At 36.0% G+C, this 20296-nt stretch overlaps 1 protein-coding gene across 1 annotated transcript in view; it reads left to right on the top strand.

Moving 5' to 3' along the window:
• LOC145764680 (ephrin type-B receptor 2-like) overlaps positions 1–19806 on the top strand; it is a 38544-nt gene extending 18738 nt beyond the window's left edge. The window contains exons 7-21 of the mRNA XM_082576328.1: positions 1450–1647; positions 2922–3030; positions 4435–4594; positions 7489–7570; positions 10586–10773; positions 10982–11111; positions 11397–11505; positions 12302–12387; positions 12549–12677; positions 12991–13170; positions 13849–13910; positions 14377–14586; positions 15379–15573; positions 17082–17263; positions 17863–19806. Coding sequence (XP_082432454.1) covers positions 1450–1647; positions 2922–3030; positions 4435–4594; positions 7489–7570; positions 10586–10773; positions 10982–11111; positions 11397–11505; positions 12302–12387; positions 12549–12677; positions 12991–13170; positions 13849–13910; positions 14377–14586; positions 15379–15573; positions 17082–17263; positions 17863–17881 — 2039 coding nt within the window. The 3' untranslated portion in view covers positions 17882–19806. The remainder of the gene's footprint in view (positions 1–1449; positions 1648–2921; positions 3031–4434; positions 4595–7488; positions 7571–10585; positions 10774–10981; positions 11112–11396; positions 11506–12301; positions 12388–12548; positions 12678–12990; positions 13171–13848; positions 13911–14376; positions 14587–15378; positions 15574–17081; positions 17264–17862) is intronic.
• Positions 19807–20296: the final 490 nt, after the last annotated feature.

The raw sequence follows: 20296 nt of genomic DNA, 5'->3' as shown, positions 1-20296 counted from the left end.
GTTTTCAACAATTGGATAGGTACAACATTTTCGACACAATGCACATATAAATTTATTTTTCCAACATTTTTCCATTGCCGCTTGCTTACGGTCTTACTAAACCTCATGGATTGTGAGAAAATATTACATTTCATTCGCTTTGCTAATAGTTGCCAAAAAAAAAAACTATCTAAATGTTTATTTGAATAAAACATTTTGTTCTGTGTTCTTTACCATGTTTTATAACGCATTCTCACCTTCGCAAGCAGCAGCAAAAAATTTATTTAGTAATAAAAATAAATTAGAATAAACATTAAGCGAATTGTTGTGGTTTTCTGAAGATTCTCGGCCATAAAATAAGTAAAACTAACTGTACAACTCTCACGCCCGTAACCACTAATCTTACAAGAAAAAGCACTAGTTTGAAAATTCAGTTTGTTTGTGTACAGGCCTCTACTTGAAACTTTGTTTTATTTACACTTTTTCTTGATAAACGTAGCTCAGCAGCAGGGGTTCTATCCACTTTTAGAATTCGGGGGGGGGGGGGTGATTTTTAGACAGTGGGATAAAATTAGTCATTCCAACCCACTCCAATAAGTGGGGGGGTGATCACCCCTCTCACCCCCCCCCTTTGGATACAGCCCATGCGTCAGCAGTCATGGCACAGGTATTTGGTAATTAAAGCTCTGAAAAAACCTGTTGATGTTGATTGTAATGGGTAGAATAATATCACAATGACTTCGCATACATTCTCACGCTTTTTAAATTGATTACAGTCTTGGCAGCATGCTGTTTCTTTTTTGTTACTCTGTGGTGCTGTTAACGTTGATTATTTAAATTTGTTAGTACCTTGCTTTGTTTGTTTGCTGCTATTGATCAAACTAACTTCAGTTTCTATTTCTTTTCTTTGTTTTTGTCTCATCGTCTGGGGACCATGTTTACTAACTCTCAGACGAAGTTGGTATTTTTATGGGTTTGTCTTTGGTTGTTTTTTATCTATAGCAATCAAACAATGGAATGATCTGTTCCTACTGGAACGGTTAAAAATTTGCTTGCAGTCGCCTTTAAACACTGTGTTGTAAAATGTAAATTTTATTTTTATTTTGAATAAAGTTGTTCATAAAATTAGACAATATTTTTAAAAGTGTATGTAGGATAGGACCTACACGAATTGGATTGAAACCAACATTTTCGTGCGTTATTACAAATGTGACTATCATTGTAACAAGTTTTGGCAACGATGGACATCATAATGTTTGTAAGAATTGTAACGTGTAAGCAACTACAATAAGTATGACGATTGTCTAATCAAGTGTTTGCCTTGATCTTACTCTAGCTGTGCCCATTTTATAAAATATAACTATTATTGAAACGGAAAAACAAAAGGTTTCAGACTTTGTAAGAAAAATTATGTCAAACTGGATGTGCCACTGAGTGATGTGATGAATAATTTTGCTTGTTTCTCTTCAGCATGCAGCCTTGGAAAGTACAAAAGTTCTCATGGCAACCACAAGTGTAAGCGGTGCCCCTCTCACAGCGTCAACTTTGTGGGCTTGCACAACAAGTCGACTCAAGTTCAATTGAATGCAAACCCACGTTCTGACTTCTGCACTTGCCTGCCTGGATATTATCGGACTCCTGATGGAAACGTTCACTCTGCTTGCTTTGGTAAGTGATTGTGTTAAAGCATGGCATCGTGTTATCGGTATCCCGTCATTTTACGTCGGCCTCGCTTGCAATATCAGAAACTTAAATTGTAAAATAATTATTCTTTTTGTGCGCTGGAGCACGTTCGATATGTCACATTTTACCAAATCGTGTTTGGGGAAATGCTGTCTTTTATTTTATAACTGTGGTCACTCATGACTACATAAACTTGCTAAAATAAAATACATAAAAATATATTTTTTCGATGTAGAGTCGTCGTGTCGTCGACACTTCGCTTTGATTAACTGTGACGGATTGAAAACTTGTCTTCAATGTTCCTGAAATATATTTGTATAACCCCATGTGTCCATCGCAGGCTGCTATATGCTGCACGGTGGCCAACATTGTTTCATCACAAACATTGCGGTCTGGGTGATGGACTGGTTTTTAGCAAACACTTAAATCGAGACCATGCATATCTAAAGCACACAATATCTTGCCTGAATGGAGTGTAATTATTTAGGCCTATAGTTCAGTAAATGCTGTCGGTCGTTTTCAGATTAATGGTTGTTGTGGGTTTTCAGGAGGCTCGAACTGAGCTAGGAAACTTTGCTAACTGACGTTATTTCTATGTGAAATAATTATGAATAAACGTCACATCAGCGGACTTCTCCGGATAGGAAATCGCAGTGTACTCGCGTTTTATGACTAACTGTTTCAAGCAAATCTTATTTACTCAGTGGCTGTTGATCATAAAGATATTGTCATAAGCCATTTCCACTTTCATGACGTTATTGTTATACTTTGTGTAACCAAGCGAGAATACGTCATGTGACCCCAAGGTCACGGAAGCGATTAGAAGTTTTATTGTTATGATGATGATGTATTATGACAGCTTTAGCTGAAATATGTACGCTAACCGTTCAAAAATAATACTTTTCTGAAAACCGGCTATTACATTGGTTGTTAAAATCTTTCTCATAAGAGATTGGCGACGAAAATTCCGTTTTATTATACTGATGGACAGCAACCGCATGAAATTAGGCTTTACCAGGTACACTAGTCTCCAATCTCATTTAAGTACAGCAAATAGAAGGTTTTTATGCTGACAAAGTTTTTAATATTGTCTCTTGTATTGTAACAGTAAAAGCGGAAGCGAAAACTTGATTTTTATCATCTTATATCGTCATCACATAATGAAAATGAGAGTTTTGCATTGCATAAATTTACATAAGAGTGTCACTACATCTACTTGCGTAGCTTTCGAAGTTATCAGTTTTGCACTTATATTTCAGCACCTCCAAGTGCACCAACATCTGTGAACTTTGAAGTGAACGCAACTGCTGTGCTGCTGTTGTGGAAACCACCAACAACTACTGGAGGAAGAATCGATCTTTATTATAAGTAAGTGTGATTAAGTGTAATGGTGATTCCAGTTTCACAAGTATTTTTACATTTTGAACTAGAGGTTTCAAGACATATTATGAATGTAGTAAAAGTATGCCGACACAACTCTCCCCCTACATTCTTTCTACGATCTACTGCCCAGTGCCCACTGTACATGCAATATCACTGCCACACGACCTGAATAACAGTTTTTGTAACCGACTTGTATGGTGACATACATCTGATGTACTTTTGGCATTGACAATTGAGGTCTGCTGGGTCAAACGTATGAGTGAGAGTGGCTGGCAGTGAATTTAAATTTTCTATTCAGGTTTTCGCTGTTTTGAGTGCAATAAATAGACATAATCAGAGGAAAATCAGTTTGTGGCATTACCTATTGTGACTTAATTCAATCAACAACATAACGAAGTGACCTTTCACCAAGCACCATAGCTTTAAGCATTTGTATTGTACGTTACCGAGCGTTTAATTTGCATCCAAATTTCTACAGATGGAAAAAATAATAGAGCATCACTTGGCAGCAGTAGCGTGACAAATAAAACAACAAAAATCTCTTAAACGTGCTTTATTTACTTTCATTAATACAAGCACCTTTGTTTCAATGAAGTTGAAGCAATTCTACTTAGGTATTACAAAGTAAACATGCCGCCAGCGTTTTCACCGAGTTACTGAAACGAACCACCAGAATTAACAGATCCCCTGAGATGTCATAAAATTAACAACAAAACAAGTTTACAAACTATTCCAGTTCTCGAAAGAATTTGTTAGTTTTTTATATACAGTATGACATCAAAAACCGTAGTACTATCAAAATAAAATACAAAGCGTTAACCAAATTCATCTCAAGAAGTAATGTAAAGTTGCCATTTTGATATTGATACCTCGTTCGTCGATCCTAAAGTGTTATGGCACAACTTGGAATGAAAGGAATTTTGAGTCATGAAATGGCTAGAGGTTTGAAAAGAACTAAGACACAGTTAAATTGTACTTTGTTTCTTCATCGAAAGACGTCAATATGACTTTAAAAATACTCACTTTCTTCAATAGAGATTTGGAAAAGTTGGCGTGCGTGCACCTTTTGAACAATGCTTGTCTCTTGATAAAAAGAAAAGTCACGTTTCGGACGCAGCTAATTTTTGAAAAATGTCTATCGAGTCAGATTCCAATTTTGGTGATTTGACAGGCATTTGCAATAGTCATGCAATGTACTGCAACAGTTAAATGTGCATTAATGGTTAAATGATCAAACTTTACCTAAATAAGTTTTAAGAGTCATTTCCAACGAAGAATAAATATTCTTTCGACCACCTTCCAAACAAATTTGATCCGCAAAACTTCTGAAAATGATTGTAATTGAATTTTTACCACTGCTTAACATCATGAACTAATGTGTTTCCACAGCATCACATGTGACACTTGCAACTCCAGTAAACTTTCCCGCCCTAATGCATGCGTGCCCTGCCCACGCGACGTCATATTTCAACCAGCCAATCACAAACGTATCCTCCAAGAGCAGCTCTTTGCGTCCAACTTGAGGCCATTTACGTCATATCGCTTTCAGGTAATAGATCAAGTATGTTGCTCCTACTTGATAGAAAGTACCAGCTCACATTGTGTGAGCACCAGTTCTATACCTTAGAAATACTCTGCTAACAGAGCATTGCAATAAATTCTTGCCAGGTAAAAGCCAAAAATCCTTTATGATGTAATTTAAATATAATTTTTGCAACTTTTCTGTCATTGGGTAATTATAAAAATATTTTAGTTGGAGCTGGATTGTCTTTACTTGGGAATTTCGGTTTCGAAAAAAAATGTTAAAAAACCTTCGGCTGTAGTTCTACAAGAATGCGCTAAAATTGTCTGCATTATTAAGTGTTGAGAGCAACGCATGCCTACGTTGAATGCAGTGATCTAGAGACACACTATCATTACCGCATCAAAGACATTGTTTCACTTAATGATAGCTTGCTGTAAATTGATATCTATTAATTGTAGGCTACATGTTTCACATTATTTCAACGTTGCAATTTCTTTCTCAAAATGCAAGCATATAACCGTGCATGCATTATGACGTCATTCGGTGGGTTAATTGCATGATATCTTCTTTCGACTTAGATGGGTTGTGTTACTAATCTTAGTGAATAATTTATCACAAAATATCGTAGTCTTCTTACATGTAATTGAGATGTTACTTTGGTGTAAAAGGTAGTCTGTGGATAGTCGTAAAACAGAGCTTGCTGATTTGTGTTGCCTTGTTATTTGCAGCACACTACTAAATTTCACTTTGCGCATTAAAATCGTCCCTGGAAAAAGAAATTCTATCCTTGAAGACATTAGCTTATTTTTGTCTGTTGTGAACTTTTGCACCCCATCTTTTCAAGTACGCTACTTATTTTTAGTCTCTGATGCTAAATATACGAAGCATTGCGTACTTGAAACAAAAAAGAAACGATGTAAAAGCGAATCATTTATTGCGGTTAATTGGGTGCTTTGGTTTGTACTTGTAGCTTTTGTGGAGAGTTCACACTGCAAAAGTGACAATAGATCTAAGAGCTGCTTACGACACTGCATTTCATCGCGTACTACTTAGTACGTAAGCTGTTTTGCCTGCTTTTTAATTTAGAAATAACCAAATGTCGACGTTGATAAAACTTTGGGTCAGCATTGGCGACCGATCGTGTGCTGCAGTACAATTTTGTGCGTTTGTACGTTTACTTTAGCGTTTTTTTCTTGGTGACGTTTCATTTAAAAAATACATATGATCAGAAATGTCTTTATCCGATGTTTGGTCTCAAAAAACATGTCCATACATTGTCTCACAAATAACTATGCTAAAATACCGAGTTGATTTTTTTTCTGCAAAAAGAAACGTTTCAAGATATACGTAATGCGTATATATCCCATGGGAGTGTATAGATCTTGCTAGAGAAAATTACTTGAACTCCGAAGTTTTCCGTTGTGATTACGCATTGGCAGCTTTGTCCCTGCTCAAATAACTATGATTGGTAACCTGCCAAGCAAGTATCATGTCGCCTTGAATAATTTATTCCAAATTTACGTGTAACAAGCTAAAGTCTTGGTCGTCTGGCTAACCGAGGTTTATTCAACATGATAGAATAGTGATTTTTCGATTAAGGATATGAAACAAATCTACCGTCTTTCGACGTTTCTTTTTGATGTTTTCACGCAAAAGTTCAAAATAGCAGCTAAAAAGCTCAAAAAACAATTTTTGTAAATGAGTTATGGCTCTTAATTAAATCCATACATCGCTTTACATCACTTACTCAATCTGTTATTTTTCGTTGAATAAGCGTGTTGCAACGTAAAGTCAATGCAATATACGCAAGCTTGTTTTCGGAAAAATACGATGTGCATTGACTTTTATTAACAGTGTTCAATGTCAAATTTATCTACATTACACGAAGGCAAGCTGCGTTCAGTTTAATCTCTATAATGGATTGGAACGTTTCGGATTTGTCATTATGTCATATCCTAGCTCAAGCGTATGAATACTCAGATGCTAATAGCGATAATTTTTGTTTTGATTCTGCAAGGGGCTTTGTTAGGTTTTGCGGCATATTTGTCAATTTTTCTTTTGATTCTAATCACGCACAAGGCAAATGGCTCATAATAAATGAACTATGAAATGCAACAGCCACATAACCCAGTGGCTGGCTTGCAACTGCAAGTGGACACGCCAGTTAGCTGTTTCTATGCCTTTCCACCAAGTAAATTCACTTAAAGCAACAAAACGGTTTTCATAGGATTTGGTTCCAAACCGAAAACTCGTGCATCGTTTTTCTACTCGTTCACCAAAACTGGATAACACATTGCTGATGCAAAAACTTTCTCAGCCTCAGACGTGTAGCCGGCCAGTGACCCTGCGTGTAGCCTGATTCTTTTGCTTAAAAAAGAAGGTTTCCTTTGAATGTTATTACGCTAACGAGACGCAACAAGATTGTCCATGACTAGTTTAAATTTATTAAAATGAAGACGGTTTTGTTTTACAGTATCTTAGGTTTCTCTAATTTCAATACAGGATTTTGCCAACGAACATATTGAATGGTTCAAAGCGAGAGGCCCAGAGTCATGCTCTGAACTTTGATTGTATTTGGGGACAATAGCACTGCGTAAAATAAAATTTTCTGGTTAAGTGTTACTTTTTATGAATAACATTTTGCACTGGTTGAATGCTTTCGAGTTATGCTATCATTTTGACATTTGTAGTTGAATAGTTTAAAATTCATCAATGCAATATTACTACTGTATATGTAACGTTGTTCATACGTATTTTCCCGAAAAGTTTGACTTATCGGTGCAGTTAGCGCTTGCTGCAATCTTAACCTTTCCTGTCATGCTGAGCAGAATTTACCAATTGCAAGTTTTGCTGTAGCCTACATACAGTCTTTTTTTATATATAATCTTTGTACTGATTAATATTATATTATGTTGCAGATACTCGCTATGAACGGGGTTAGCCTTCAAAGTGAAGAGAAACCTGCTTTCGCTACAGCGCTACTCGTCACCAAAGAATCAAGTAGGAACGAGAAATTGTCTATTTTATTTCATGTTCTTGGTATTTTCAACTGTATTTAAGTAGTATGAGTGAACTGACTTTGTTATCGCAGTTCCTCAGTCACATTTTATGATATTTTGTCACCATGACTGTTTTGTTGACTTTCCGCTCAAGTGAAGTCGCAAGTCAGTGTTGTTTTGATTCCGTACCAAAACCAACTAAGAATTGTTTGCGGACTGCTTTGAGTGCAAGAGACCTTTTTCGTACAGAAATGTTTTTGTGAAGGTTTTTAAGTGTGCATGCTGAACGCAGGCAGCTAATATTACCTAATTGTTTAACAAGAATACATTTGTTACATTTTAAGAACGTTGAACAGGTAACCTTAATAACTAAACTTACTAAAATCGCGTAGGTGATTGTGAAAGTGGTATATGACAGTCATAAATTAGTCCAAAACATGTCAGATTTAAACGTGACGTGCAAATAGATTTTGGTCAATCTCACAATCATTTACAGCATAATTTTTTTTTCTTTTTCGATGATTGTTTTGGGTATCTGTTACAAAGCATGGGGTAATAACATTTTTGAGACTGATTTTTACTGTTCCTGGAAAAGCTTAAGTGGGGAGGCTTGCTCTTTGTGTAGATTGTTTTTTGTCCATTTTTGGGTCTGCGTTTCGGTGCTTTCAAAATGCCAATGAACTGACGTGTTTCTGAACTTCTTGTTTCATGAACAGTTGCCGCTTTCTTCATTCAATTAAGATTTATCACTGCGCTGACAATGTTATCATCACAGTGCGTTGCATACGATGTTGACAATTTCTTGGTGTTATCTACAGACCAGCGCTGAAATTTACTCAGAATTTTGTGGTAAAATGTGTGATGGTGGTCCCTGAATTCTTGGTTGATGAGTAATTTTTTTTATCATAATTACAAAAAAATACTCTTTTTATTCTACTTTTTAATACAAATCCTTCTCATTAGAAGGGCTTCTCTTACAAGTTTAAACTGTAAAAAATACTTACAACAAACCTAATCCGAAGGACAAACTTCAACAAAAAACTAAATGAAGATTGGATGTTCTTAATATTTTAACCAATTTTACTGCTTTCTAAGTTTTGAGTGAGGCTGTTCACCAGGTATTTAGTTCAATAACAAGAGACGCTCTTATGACGTAAACTAAGCTAAACTATCACAAGGTGATTGAAATGATGCAAACAGGACTATTTACTTTTGCGTTTTGGAAAAATGCATATAAATTATTGCAGCAACTACAGATTTTTTAATTTATGCTAATTTCTGTTCATCTTTTGTTTGTTTCTTGTTATGCACAACACGTAGCCCACACAAACCAATGAGTTGTTGTTTCAACCTTACAAAGTAGATGATGATACCGGAATTTATATATTCTTATTTCTTGTCTTCATAGCGCCTTACTACACAGCTTCAAAATTACTATAAAGTCTATGACATAATTGGATTCTTTTACAGGCTTTCTAGCCATTCGGTTTCATTGTTATCAGCAATATCACTTGCTCAAAAAACTAGAAACAAGTATTCGCTACAAAACAATTGTTTGCTACCCAGGATAAAAACAGAGCCAGTATTATAACCTCAGATTACACTAGACCAAGTTTGGGGCCTATCAATTTTTTTTTGCTAAATTTACCGAGAACGTATTGAAGAACGAATTGTGGAAAATATTCTCAGGTTAATTTAGATTCAATCGGCATTAAAAACGTCACCAAAATTGCCTCAAAGTGTTATTTTGAAAAACAATTGCTGAAAAATCTAAAAAGAATCATAACATCTGAAAGATAACTTTCATTTTGCAAAGTGTTCAAGAGCTTTTCTAAAGATAAAATCAATAGATTGGTTTTTAGTCGGTTTCATTTGCATAAAGGTTTTGAGAAAAGCTTTATCGTTCAACTGAAAACAAGCCTTGGCGTCCTTGCAGCGTTTCTTTTTCGATCAGGAGCAGATACTGATCAAACAACTTTGCGGCTGAAATTTGGAGTGAAACTGTTAGACTTTGTTATGACAAGATGTGATTTCCTCTTCGATCTACAAAAATAATAGTGATTGTTTGTAACCATAACTCCAAAAATTTCGAACAAATTTGTGAAAGATAATTTGCTTTTACAAGCAGAGCATAAGTTACGATTCCGTGGCTGACAACAACTGTTGCAACTGTCAAGTTGCAACTGTCTTATAAAGCCAAAAGAGATGGGTTTTCCAAGATGTAGCCTAACTTTAGCTTGTTTCCAGAAATATCTTTGACCGTAAATTTACCATGCCTTGAGATATTCTATTTAAAAAAAACCTTACCATGATATGTTTAGACCGGAACTACGGATAGTCTCTTGATATTTGAACTTCGTTCATTTGCATTTATCTTCTTTCTGTCAGACGGATATTTTAGAAATGATAAATGAGATTACTGTACTTTTATTTGTGTTTTGATCAATACAAACTGTCATCGAAAGCGATTTGATACTCTCTGGAACTGTATGTAACTTCTCACCTCGTCAATCTCCAACAACGACCACAGTTTGTTTTTGTGCGCATTGAAACCCGCAACGGTTTATGGACACGGCTGATCGCTGTAATCCTTTGATTGTTGTTAAACTTCTGTAATCTAAAATTTGGCGTCGGATTAATTCTCAGTTCTAGGGTAATTTTTTTCTACAGAAGGCGTATCAGTTGTTTTGCATCGACTCAACATTACTCAACGTTAGAGTAATGTGTAGTTTTATAATCGAAAAACAGTAGACATACTTGAGTTTAGTGGAAAGATCAGTAACTACTAAACACAATGCTTTAAACGTTATTTTCTCAACCGATTAACCAAAGTAACAATCTCACTGTTGCATATATACATTGAAGCTCTACAACTGTTTTGACCTGCACGTCTTTTCAGTATCGTACCATCTGTTCTCATTTTTTCATATTTTACATATTCATATGTTACATGGATATTTTAGAACTCCTGTATTGAATACAATTTTAGCAAGATGTTGACAGATACATTTTGCAGCTCCATCTGCAGTCAAGGGAGTCCAGTTCACTTCGATTGGCCGCAAAAACTTGTCTTTGGTTTGGAACAAACCTCTTCCAGCCAACGGACTGATAAGAGGTTATCAAGTATCTGTCAAAGATGTCACTCCTTTCGATGCATCTGTCAGTGATAAGATAACTTCGCTCAGAGAGCCTTTCTCGATTCAGGTGAGAAAATGTTGCTAATCCGTCAACGGTTTGTTTTCCCGTAGACACTGATTGTGTGATGCGTAACCTGCATGATGTTAATCAATCTAGCTAGCTGAGGAAAAAGAAGAAGAAAGTAAGGAGACGCTTCTTCAAATGACGACGATGATGTAAATACTTATTCCGCTTCTGAAGAGAAAATCTGGACATTGTATTTTTTCGCATTTAGACCTTAAAGACTAGCGGCAACATTGACAATTTGGAACCCGGTCATTTGTACTCAGTGAGAGTTCGATCCTTAACTTCAGTGGGATATGGCCCCTACAGCGCCACTACCACATTTCGCACTGTGCCCAATGGTAAGTTGTTGTTTTTGAGATTTCTTTCTGTTGTCCACATCAAACAACAAATCCTTGCCATTTCATCACAATATCGGTGACCAGGAATATGTTAATGGTTTGAAGCTTCTATAAATGTGCGAAACTGCTCGAATATTCCGAAAATATTTTCTGAATCTGTGCTTGTACATATTTCCAAAATTAACCAAAATGTTAAAACTTGAAAATAGTTTTCTGTGCGAAGAATAATGTGTACAGTAATATATTGCACTCTCTCAGACATTTCACTGCGTGATTTTATTCCAGTTCCAGACGACTTGTACGAAGTACCACCATCATCAGTGGGGTTAATTGCCGGGATCTGTGTTGCTCTAGCTTTTGCGGCCTTGGCCGTTGTATTGTTCGTTTATTTCAAGTAAGTTTCTGATTTGGAAAAAAATGTTTTTGCTTGGCTGCATCAAAGTATTTAAGTGGCTACTTCAACAGCAACAAATTTGTAGATAAATTTTCATCCTTCAAAACTGATGAAGTTGCGTTGCGTCGTCCCCTGGCTTTAGTTCTCAATAATCAGTAGCCTATTATATATTTACCTTGGTCAAAAAATTACTACTAACTCCAGCAAAGAGAATAAAATAACAAGAAGAATATCACTTGGTTGGCAAACCTTCGGCAGAGCAAGTTCAATGTTTAAGTCATAATTGCCCCTTTCTCTCAAAAAACAAGTCTACGACCAATGCATTCTTTCAACTGTTACATAAGGCGCGGAAACTTAGAACCTTACAAAAAAGTTAACTTTTAAACTAAGATCAATGCAAAGAGCACATGAACGAATTATGACGCGTTTAACATGCTCAATGGATTCGAAATCAAACAAAATTACGGGATATTGTGATAATCAAAAAACTAAAATGGTTTATAGTCCATCGGCTGGTACATTCTTCCTCCACAAGAACCATTCTGCACGTGATGGTATGATAGGTGCACAAGATAGTTCATCGTGCGTTGGCCACAAATGGCCAGTGCCATGGAAGCGCGTATTTAGATTCGACTTAGAGTTGACTTCTGCATTGGGCGTATTACTTTTTACGTTGACTTACTCATTACTTTCATGTGTATGTTAGTTCGCCATTTTCTAAAATGTTGAAGCAAACTTGCTGGTTGGATCTGTGCAATCCATGGTACAATATCTTGATCGTTGTTTCATTTTTTAGGAGAAAGGGATCCTCGGAACGAAAAAGCATCAGCGAGGAGTCTTCCATTGATGAAATGGCAGCTTTAAATAATAGGGCATTGATTGGTAAGTAGGTCGAACCATTTATTCAATAACAAAACATAACCTAAAGTTATACTGTACCGTACTGTTCTTTTGCTTATAAGCGAAAACGTTTTATATTATAACTTGCTCAAGTGGAACATTAACAACAGATTTTTAATTCGCAATCTTTCGCTATGATGCAGTGAATCTTCCTCCAGAATCAAATGATCATCGGACGTATGTTGAATATCCTGATCCTCATGAAGCCGTCCACAGTTTTTCATGTGAACTCAATCCAAACTACCTTCGAATTGAAACAATCATTGGCCAAGGTAACATTGGCGTCTGGCGCTTCTGTGAAGATACAACATTAAAAGTCACTTTATCTCCCACTTAGGTAGAAAACATTGCAGATTTATCTATAATTTTTAAACGAATGATTCTGAAGTTGGAGAGGAAGAGAAAGACGGAAAAAGGTGAAAACTTCATTTTTATGATCGACAAAGGCATGCTATAGAGGCCTTATTCTTTCCATTCGACATACAACAATTTTTATTGAAATTTCTTGAATGGTTAATATCAAAGATCTACCGTTTCTGTCATTTTTCGGATGTTCTCTCGTATAATTTTCATTTTTTCTTGCAGGAGAATTTGGCGAGGTCTTTAGTGGAAAACTTCGCTTGAAAACAGGACGCTTTATCAGCGTTGCAATCAAAAGAATGAAAGAAGGACTCACAGATCAAAGGGCCTTTCTCAGAGAGGCGTCAACCATGGCCCAGTTTTCTCACCCTAATGTTGTCCAGCTTAAAGGAGTCGTTACTGAAAGTAAGACTGAGATTTAATCGTAGCAATACCACCACGTTTGTAAGCAAATAAACCGTTGGATATAAAAGTGGCCGTGTTCCTAAGGCTCGAACTCGTATGAAGCGTAAAAATCAGTAAATACAGTAGTTGTTGTACACTATCAAAAACTCAAACACGACATTATCTAATTAACCTGTGTGTGTAATGAGCTATTGTTGTGGAAAAAATAACGCTTGTATTTGTTTTCATCATGAAGATCTACTTTAAAATGGAAGTACAGTATATATTTACGGTAATTTCTAAAGGAAAAATGTTGTATTGTTCTTTGATTTAGAAGAAAATACATGCCAGCAGTATTCATTTTTTGTACACAATGGGGTAGCTTGCACTAATGCTTGGCCGTTGACTATCAAGACTGCTGTCTTCAATTTGCTTTAAAATTTCAACTAAATATGTTGCAATTTATGGCAATGTCTTATGTCTTTACGAATGCACAGCATGCAAGCCACACCAAAGCAAAAAGCAATGAATACACCCTTCAGTAGTACTGCAGTGTAAAGATTTGGCGTATTCAGTTGCGGTATTTAAGATAATATATTAAACTCTTTACTTTATAATACATTTGGAAATAAATACGTACATTGCCTACGTATTGAAATTCTTTGTACGACGTTAACCATCAATATTTGAAACTTTTAGGCAATCCGCAAATGATTGTGACCGAACATATGGAGAATGGCTCTCTGGAAGAGTTTTTAAAGGCAAGTTTTGAGTTTGAGTTAACGGTTTTAAGCAGAATACCTCTTTTTTCAAAAGTGACTTATAACTTTGTTTGTATTGCCATCATGCGTCGCCTTGAACGGCTTGTTCTAAATATGTCTTCACTTGTTTTTGACTAACCACGAACGTTAGGTGAAATAACTTCAACTTGTGTCAATTGAAGGCTATGCCATGTGTATTTGACGTCTGGCAAAATCATGTCTTAAACGTGAAACGAATGTGGAAGCTTTTCTTGGTGTTTTATATAGCGTCGCATGCTGATGGAATCGAAAAGAAATTTTAAGCTTCAAAACAGCCTGTTTTAATTTATGGGACATTTTCTGCATGTAAACTGTCGTAACATAATCTTAGACTACAACACATCGTAAACCCCAATATAACTGAGACAACCACCTTGTTGAAAAATCTTATTTCTGCAAGAGCAAGATAATTTATTATCTTTTGCAGGAAAAACGTGGCCACCTGTCGGTAATCCAACTTGTCCAGATGTTGAAAGGAATAGCGAGCGGTATGACGTATTTGTCGAATATGAAGTACGTTCATCGAGATCTTGCTGCTCGTAATATTTTGGTCAATTCTGAACTTGTTTGCAAAGTATCGGACTTTGGTCTTTCACGAACTCTTGAAAATGATCCACATGGAACATATACAACTCAGGTTAGTTATGGCGTGTCTTGCATTGCTGTAAATGTACCCAAAAGTTGTCGTTTTCATATCACGTGTACTTGAGTTAAACAATATCTTGTTCTAGTGAGTGCATATAGGCTACCATCATTACCCTTCCATCCATGTGCGAGGAAATATCATATTTTGTGCTGTCAATTTAACTTTTTTGTATCAACAGTTGTATTTCTAAAACCACTGAGGTTGCGACTACGAGATTTTTTTCCTTTTCCTAACTTTTATTCACCTCTATTGAGCTGAAATTTTGAGCAAATAAAGGTTGTAAATTGAGAGATATAAGGCATTTCTCAGCACATCCTCGGAAATATTTCATATTCTATTGTTCAAAATTTTCCCACCAGCTGGATGAAAGTAATTAATTTGGCCCATGTCTCGTTAATCCTAACTGTTTCACAGCGTGAAGGGAATTGGCTGCATGTAAAATTATGTAAAAAAATTTAATCACAACATTGCAATGCATGTTCTTCATTACTCTACCAAAAAATAATGTGTAAACTCACGCTACAATTACAGTCATAAGTCACCTCAACATTTCAACGTATATGAGCATTGAGTAGTTCTAAAATTCACATAATTATAATTTTCGGATATGCTCAGCGTGAATAATTTTACAAAGTGAATCCCAAATTTTGAAACCGTGCCTTAAAAAATAACAGAGCTATCACTCCTAAAGCATAACAATAATCGACAGCCCCTCACCCTCCAACCTGAGCAAGACTCCAGGAGCCCAACCTTCTAAGGGTTAAAGACTTTTTATTGTTTCAGGGCGGAAAAATAGCCATCCGATGGACGGCGCCAGAGTGTATTCGCTATCGAAAGTTTACATCTGCCAGTGACGTATGGAGCTACGGCATCGTGATGTGGGAAGTGATGTCATACGGGGAAAAACCTTACTGGGAGATGACAAATTTGGAAGTAATGGAGACGATTGACGAAGGTTACAGACTGCCCGCTCCTTTCGTAAGTTACAGTTTCGCAAAAGCAATTTCTTGTGTTTATTACAAGCTTAGGTAGTTTACACTTTTCATTTATCTCAAAAAAGTCAACTTTTTTGATTTATTACTGATTACTTTTGTCACTCCCTTTTCCTTTCAACAATGCTTATTGCACATTTTGTAGTTTTGTTTGTTGTTTTTCTATTCCGTTACTGACTGGAAGCACTGAAGAAAGTCAATGTTGAGATTCAGTAAATTGACTACACAACCTTGCTCAGCATTTCAGCCAATTCATGAGTTTCGTTCATTTTCGTGAAATTTATGTTGTGGTCAGTCACTCACAACGTCAAGCGTTAATCCTCTTTAGACAAGTATTGTTCAATCGTTTCCTAGACTGCCTGTCTCGCTTTCAGAACAAATTTGCGGTCAGCTTGCCTTTTCTAAAACCACAATTCTAGTGATTTGTGGAACCCAACAGGACTTTTGTACTTGCTGACTTGATCTTGTTCGTAGTAGGTTGATGTGGTGCACCGCAAGATATGTTTGGGTGTGCCGATGCTCTGCGATCAAATTAATTTAATTACAAACTTTTAAAATTTCAATCCAAGTAACGTATGTGATTTACAGCTTAAGCCTAAATAACAACGCATTTCTTTTTGTAATCAGTAATTTTATTCACAACAAAGCTAACTTCCAACATTCTGTAGTTTGTTTATACTCAGCTTATTTCTCTACATATGTTATTTGTCAATAACTTCTCACGAAAATGATGAGTTTGTGCAGCAAATAATCATACCGTTTTTACGCACTGATGGCGTTCACCACCAAGTGGTGGGGACCATATTATTTCATCCTTAATTCGATTCAAAATTGGATCAAAAATATAAGGGGCCTGGTTTTCATTAAGAGTACGTCTAAATACAAAAATTTAACAAATTAAAAAACATAGTGCACAAACAAAATAAGTAAAATAAAAATAAGCTAAAGTGAGAGTGGGGACTCTTCCATTGCAGTTAGGAATATGGTGTGATCTTTCCATTTATTTGTTTTAAATGGGAAATTTATCTTTGGGAAATAGATGTACCTTGTTGTTCACTGCAGAGATAGTAGCTTCATAAAAATTTATACTGCAATATTTGTTACAAAGACAATTGTAGGGTCTATCTTGTGTTTTAAGTGAAGTTTTTTAGACTGTCTATCTCGATTTTGAAACAAATTTGCGGCTAAATTGCTTTTTTGTTTAACTGCAGTTGCAGCAATTTGTGAAAGCAGATACGATTGCACATAATGATAGCAAAAAATGGACCGCGGTTGCTTGATCCTGCGAACTTTGACATTCCACAAGAAGGCAAATGTAAAGGCACTCATGATTGACCATATAAAAGTTCTAACATTTCCTAAATTCTTTTGGGCTTCCAATGGATATATGGGCATAGCAAATATGCTTTTTATGTGCAGACACTAGATACCCTTCATTTCGTTCCACTCTTTGATACAGGCTGCCACTTTTTTATCCCTCCTCCTTTATTCCAGGGTTGTCCTGTGAGTTTACATCGGCTCATGGTGGAGTGTTGGGCGTTGGATGCAAACCAACGACCCAGGATGGAGACGGTCTTCAACCGCTTAGAAAACATCTTACACCACCCTACCTCTTTGTCCAAAGTCAATTTAGAAGTGTCAACTACCCCGACAACTCCGTGTATTGACGAAGCTCGGTGAGAATGATATCTCGACTGTTGTTTTGTGACCATCGTCTCCTTGAGCGCTTTTTTAAACATGTCATGTAGATTTTAGCAATGGTATTTCATCACATCACATAATCGTCTACAAGGATTAAGTCAAAGGTTTTTGATGTGTGTGTCATGGCCTAGGACTGGCTTATCTGACAGCAAAAATCACCCAATTATTGTATATCTATAAAGACTCCTCTAATGTGTTGTTTTCATGTAGGATCCTGTGAGAGATAATAAAATAGAACTAGGTGAATTATTTTGATCCAAGCTCGGGACTGAAATAAAATATTGTCCCACAAAACACACAAATTTTAAACATAGTCTAAGTCTCCTATTTGTTTTAATGTTATTTATTATCAACATAAAAAAGTGTTATTGGCTCCTATGTGGATTGTGCAGATAACTGACTTACGGAATATCATCTATTTTCGAGCAGAACAATCTTTTTCAGAAATTTGCAATTGTTTTCAAACCCGATGCTAATCATTCATTAAGCTACCAAGGCTGACGTTTAAAAGCGTTTTTTGATTCCGGGCTTAATCTCAGCAAAGTAATTTTGGCTATTCTTCCATATTTTGCAGTCCTATTGTTCCTTCTTGAAGATTAAAGTAACTGCCATACAGTATACTCGATGAAACTGATAAAGACATCTCAGGAGGATAATAGAGGAGTCAATGGAATCTGTATTCGTATAAACACGTACTATTTATAGTTATTTAACATCAGAAAACGTCTTTTATGCTGTAAAAATCAATGAACAATGGAATTATCAAGCCCATACCACCAATTACAAACAAGAACTTGAACAAATGAGGATTGGCCTACTTACTCCTATTTTGTGTTCAATAGGCAATATTTGTTTTCAAGATATTTGTATCAACGTTAGCGTGAAGCCAATTAAAAAAACAAAAAAATTCACCAAATGAAAGTATTCGTGGCTTGATTAGTCAAATTTAGGAAATACAAAGTTGCCTGAATATTTTGCCACGTTTGTGGTGCAAAAAAAACTTTTTTCGATTCTGTACCAATAGATGAAACATCGTTTGTATTTGCCGTATGTTTCAAAAAATCAAAACTGTAATGAGTTGTCTCTATACTATAAGCTATGACCACACTTTGAGTTTAGAAAGTTTGTTTGGTAGCTTTTACCTGTTTATTTCTGCATTCAGCGAACGATCCTTTCATGTGACACTGACAGTCTAAAAAAGCAGAAAGATTGTGCGATCACATGTTGGTTTGATCTTAAACAAATTCGTATTTCAACGACGTTTAAAGCCATTTTTCTGGCATAACTTTCAAAGTTCATATTACCAAAAATACCACCAGGATAACCGTCTAATGTCTGGTGCTGTTTTTATGATGCTGTGGTTGTTATACTTTCGCTTGACGCGCACACCTGTAGGGCTAAACGTTAATTTCCATGTTTTTGATGCTACTTTTCTTATGTTTTAAAGCAGTGTGCCATCGCATAGAAATGTGCGGCGCTACTTTTACTTAAGAATACGAATTTTTGTGAATTTCCCAAACCAGCAAATCACATAATTGAAAACGACACACTCCATTGTTGGTGCGAAAGTACAACCGGTATAAACCAGCCTCTTAAACGGTTTGCTGAGTTATGTATAAAAAGAGATGCGAAACCAATCTGGCCGTATAAAATCAAAGCTTCGATTTGTTTATAGGTTTTACCAAGTTTGGATTGAAAACGTCACGTTAGCTTTACCAGTCTACGCAATACGTTGTCATGCGTGCACTGTTGCGTGATGTCATATACTCATTGGGGTGCCGTGTATGATTAGATCTCATAGACTAAAATACTTCTTTGTAAATTTCTAAGTGTTACTTATGTCTTCCGGTTTTTCTTTTGTACGATCGTGTTACGAAGAGTAAACATAAAAACATGTTGCATTTTTCACCGCTATTCGATTATGGTAAACTAGAAGTAGCAACGCCTCAAAAGTGTTTCCATGTAATGTTTTTTAAATATGACTTGGCAAAAATCAACTTTTGCGACGAAAAACGTCAATGATGAATTTACAAACGTTGTTCTTGCATAATTTTGTTGAGCAACGATTCCAGACTTGAAACAATAATTTATTTCACTTCAAACCAAGTTTTCAACAATGGGTGTTTTGTTTTATATTTCGGAAAATCTTTCGTGTGTGATTTCTGATTTGCACATCTTTGTGAGATGAAGGTGATATGTCATGTGTAGATGGGACCAAGATGACATGGTTGTTGTAATAAATTCTGCCAACTTTAGTGAGATTTATGATTTTTCATTCAACCGTTGTTTTAACAACCGAAAGTAGGCCTACTTTGTCTAGAAGTCAAGTTACTTGTGCGTTTATATTTGCTATTGCATTTCACTTTTCACTGTTTTTATTGTGCATCTTTTACGGATACTCCACTTTGCGAGTGATATGTATTTTTGCGTTGATTGAAAGTTTTTATGCTGTCAGATCGCCGTGGCAATTGCCAAGTTTTGACAGTGTTTTCTAGGTTCTAATTAAAAATAAACGTCAGTCAAACGTCTTGCTCAGTTAGCTGTAGGCCTATATCTTATTTATCTTCGTCGGATGAGGATTCAGTTTCTCAAACCTTTCATAAAAGTTGTCACTAGCAGCGGTTCGTTAAGAATTAATACCAGTAGGTAGGATGTGGATCAACTGTTTCAAATGAGACAAGATACATTTGATTCTCATCAGAACATTTCAGTTTTGTATACTATGTATGCTATTGACTTAACGTCAAAATGCTTGTTCATTTGTATTCATCTGAACTCTTCAGATTACACAGCAAAATCGGGGCAACGTTTAGCCACGAAGGAGCCACTCAAGTGAGTTGGCATTTGTGAATGTGCCAAGCAACAACTTTATCACATAGCCTATAATTATCTGGAAGAACACTTTCCCATTTTCTCACAGAGAGACATATATTTGTGATTACATTGATTGCCTTCCAGTGATTTATTTTGCCTGAGATGGGGCGTGAAATGACTCATAGGCTTAAAAC

The sequence above is a fragment of the Aplidium turbinatum genome, chromosome 2, assembly GCF_918807975.1.
Source record: "Aplidium turbinatum chromosome 2, kaAplTurb1.1, whole genome shotgun sequence".
Lineage (NCBI taxonomy): Eukaryota > Metazoa > Chordata > Ascidiacea > Aplousobranchia > Polyclinidae > Aplidium > Aplidium turbinatum.
The sequence above is the reverse complement of the archived record's forward strand: the minus strand, read 5'-3'. Positions and strand labels throughout refer to the sequence as shown.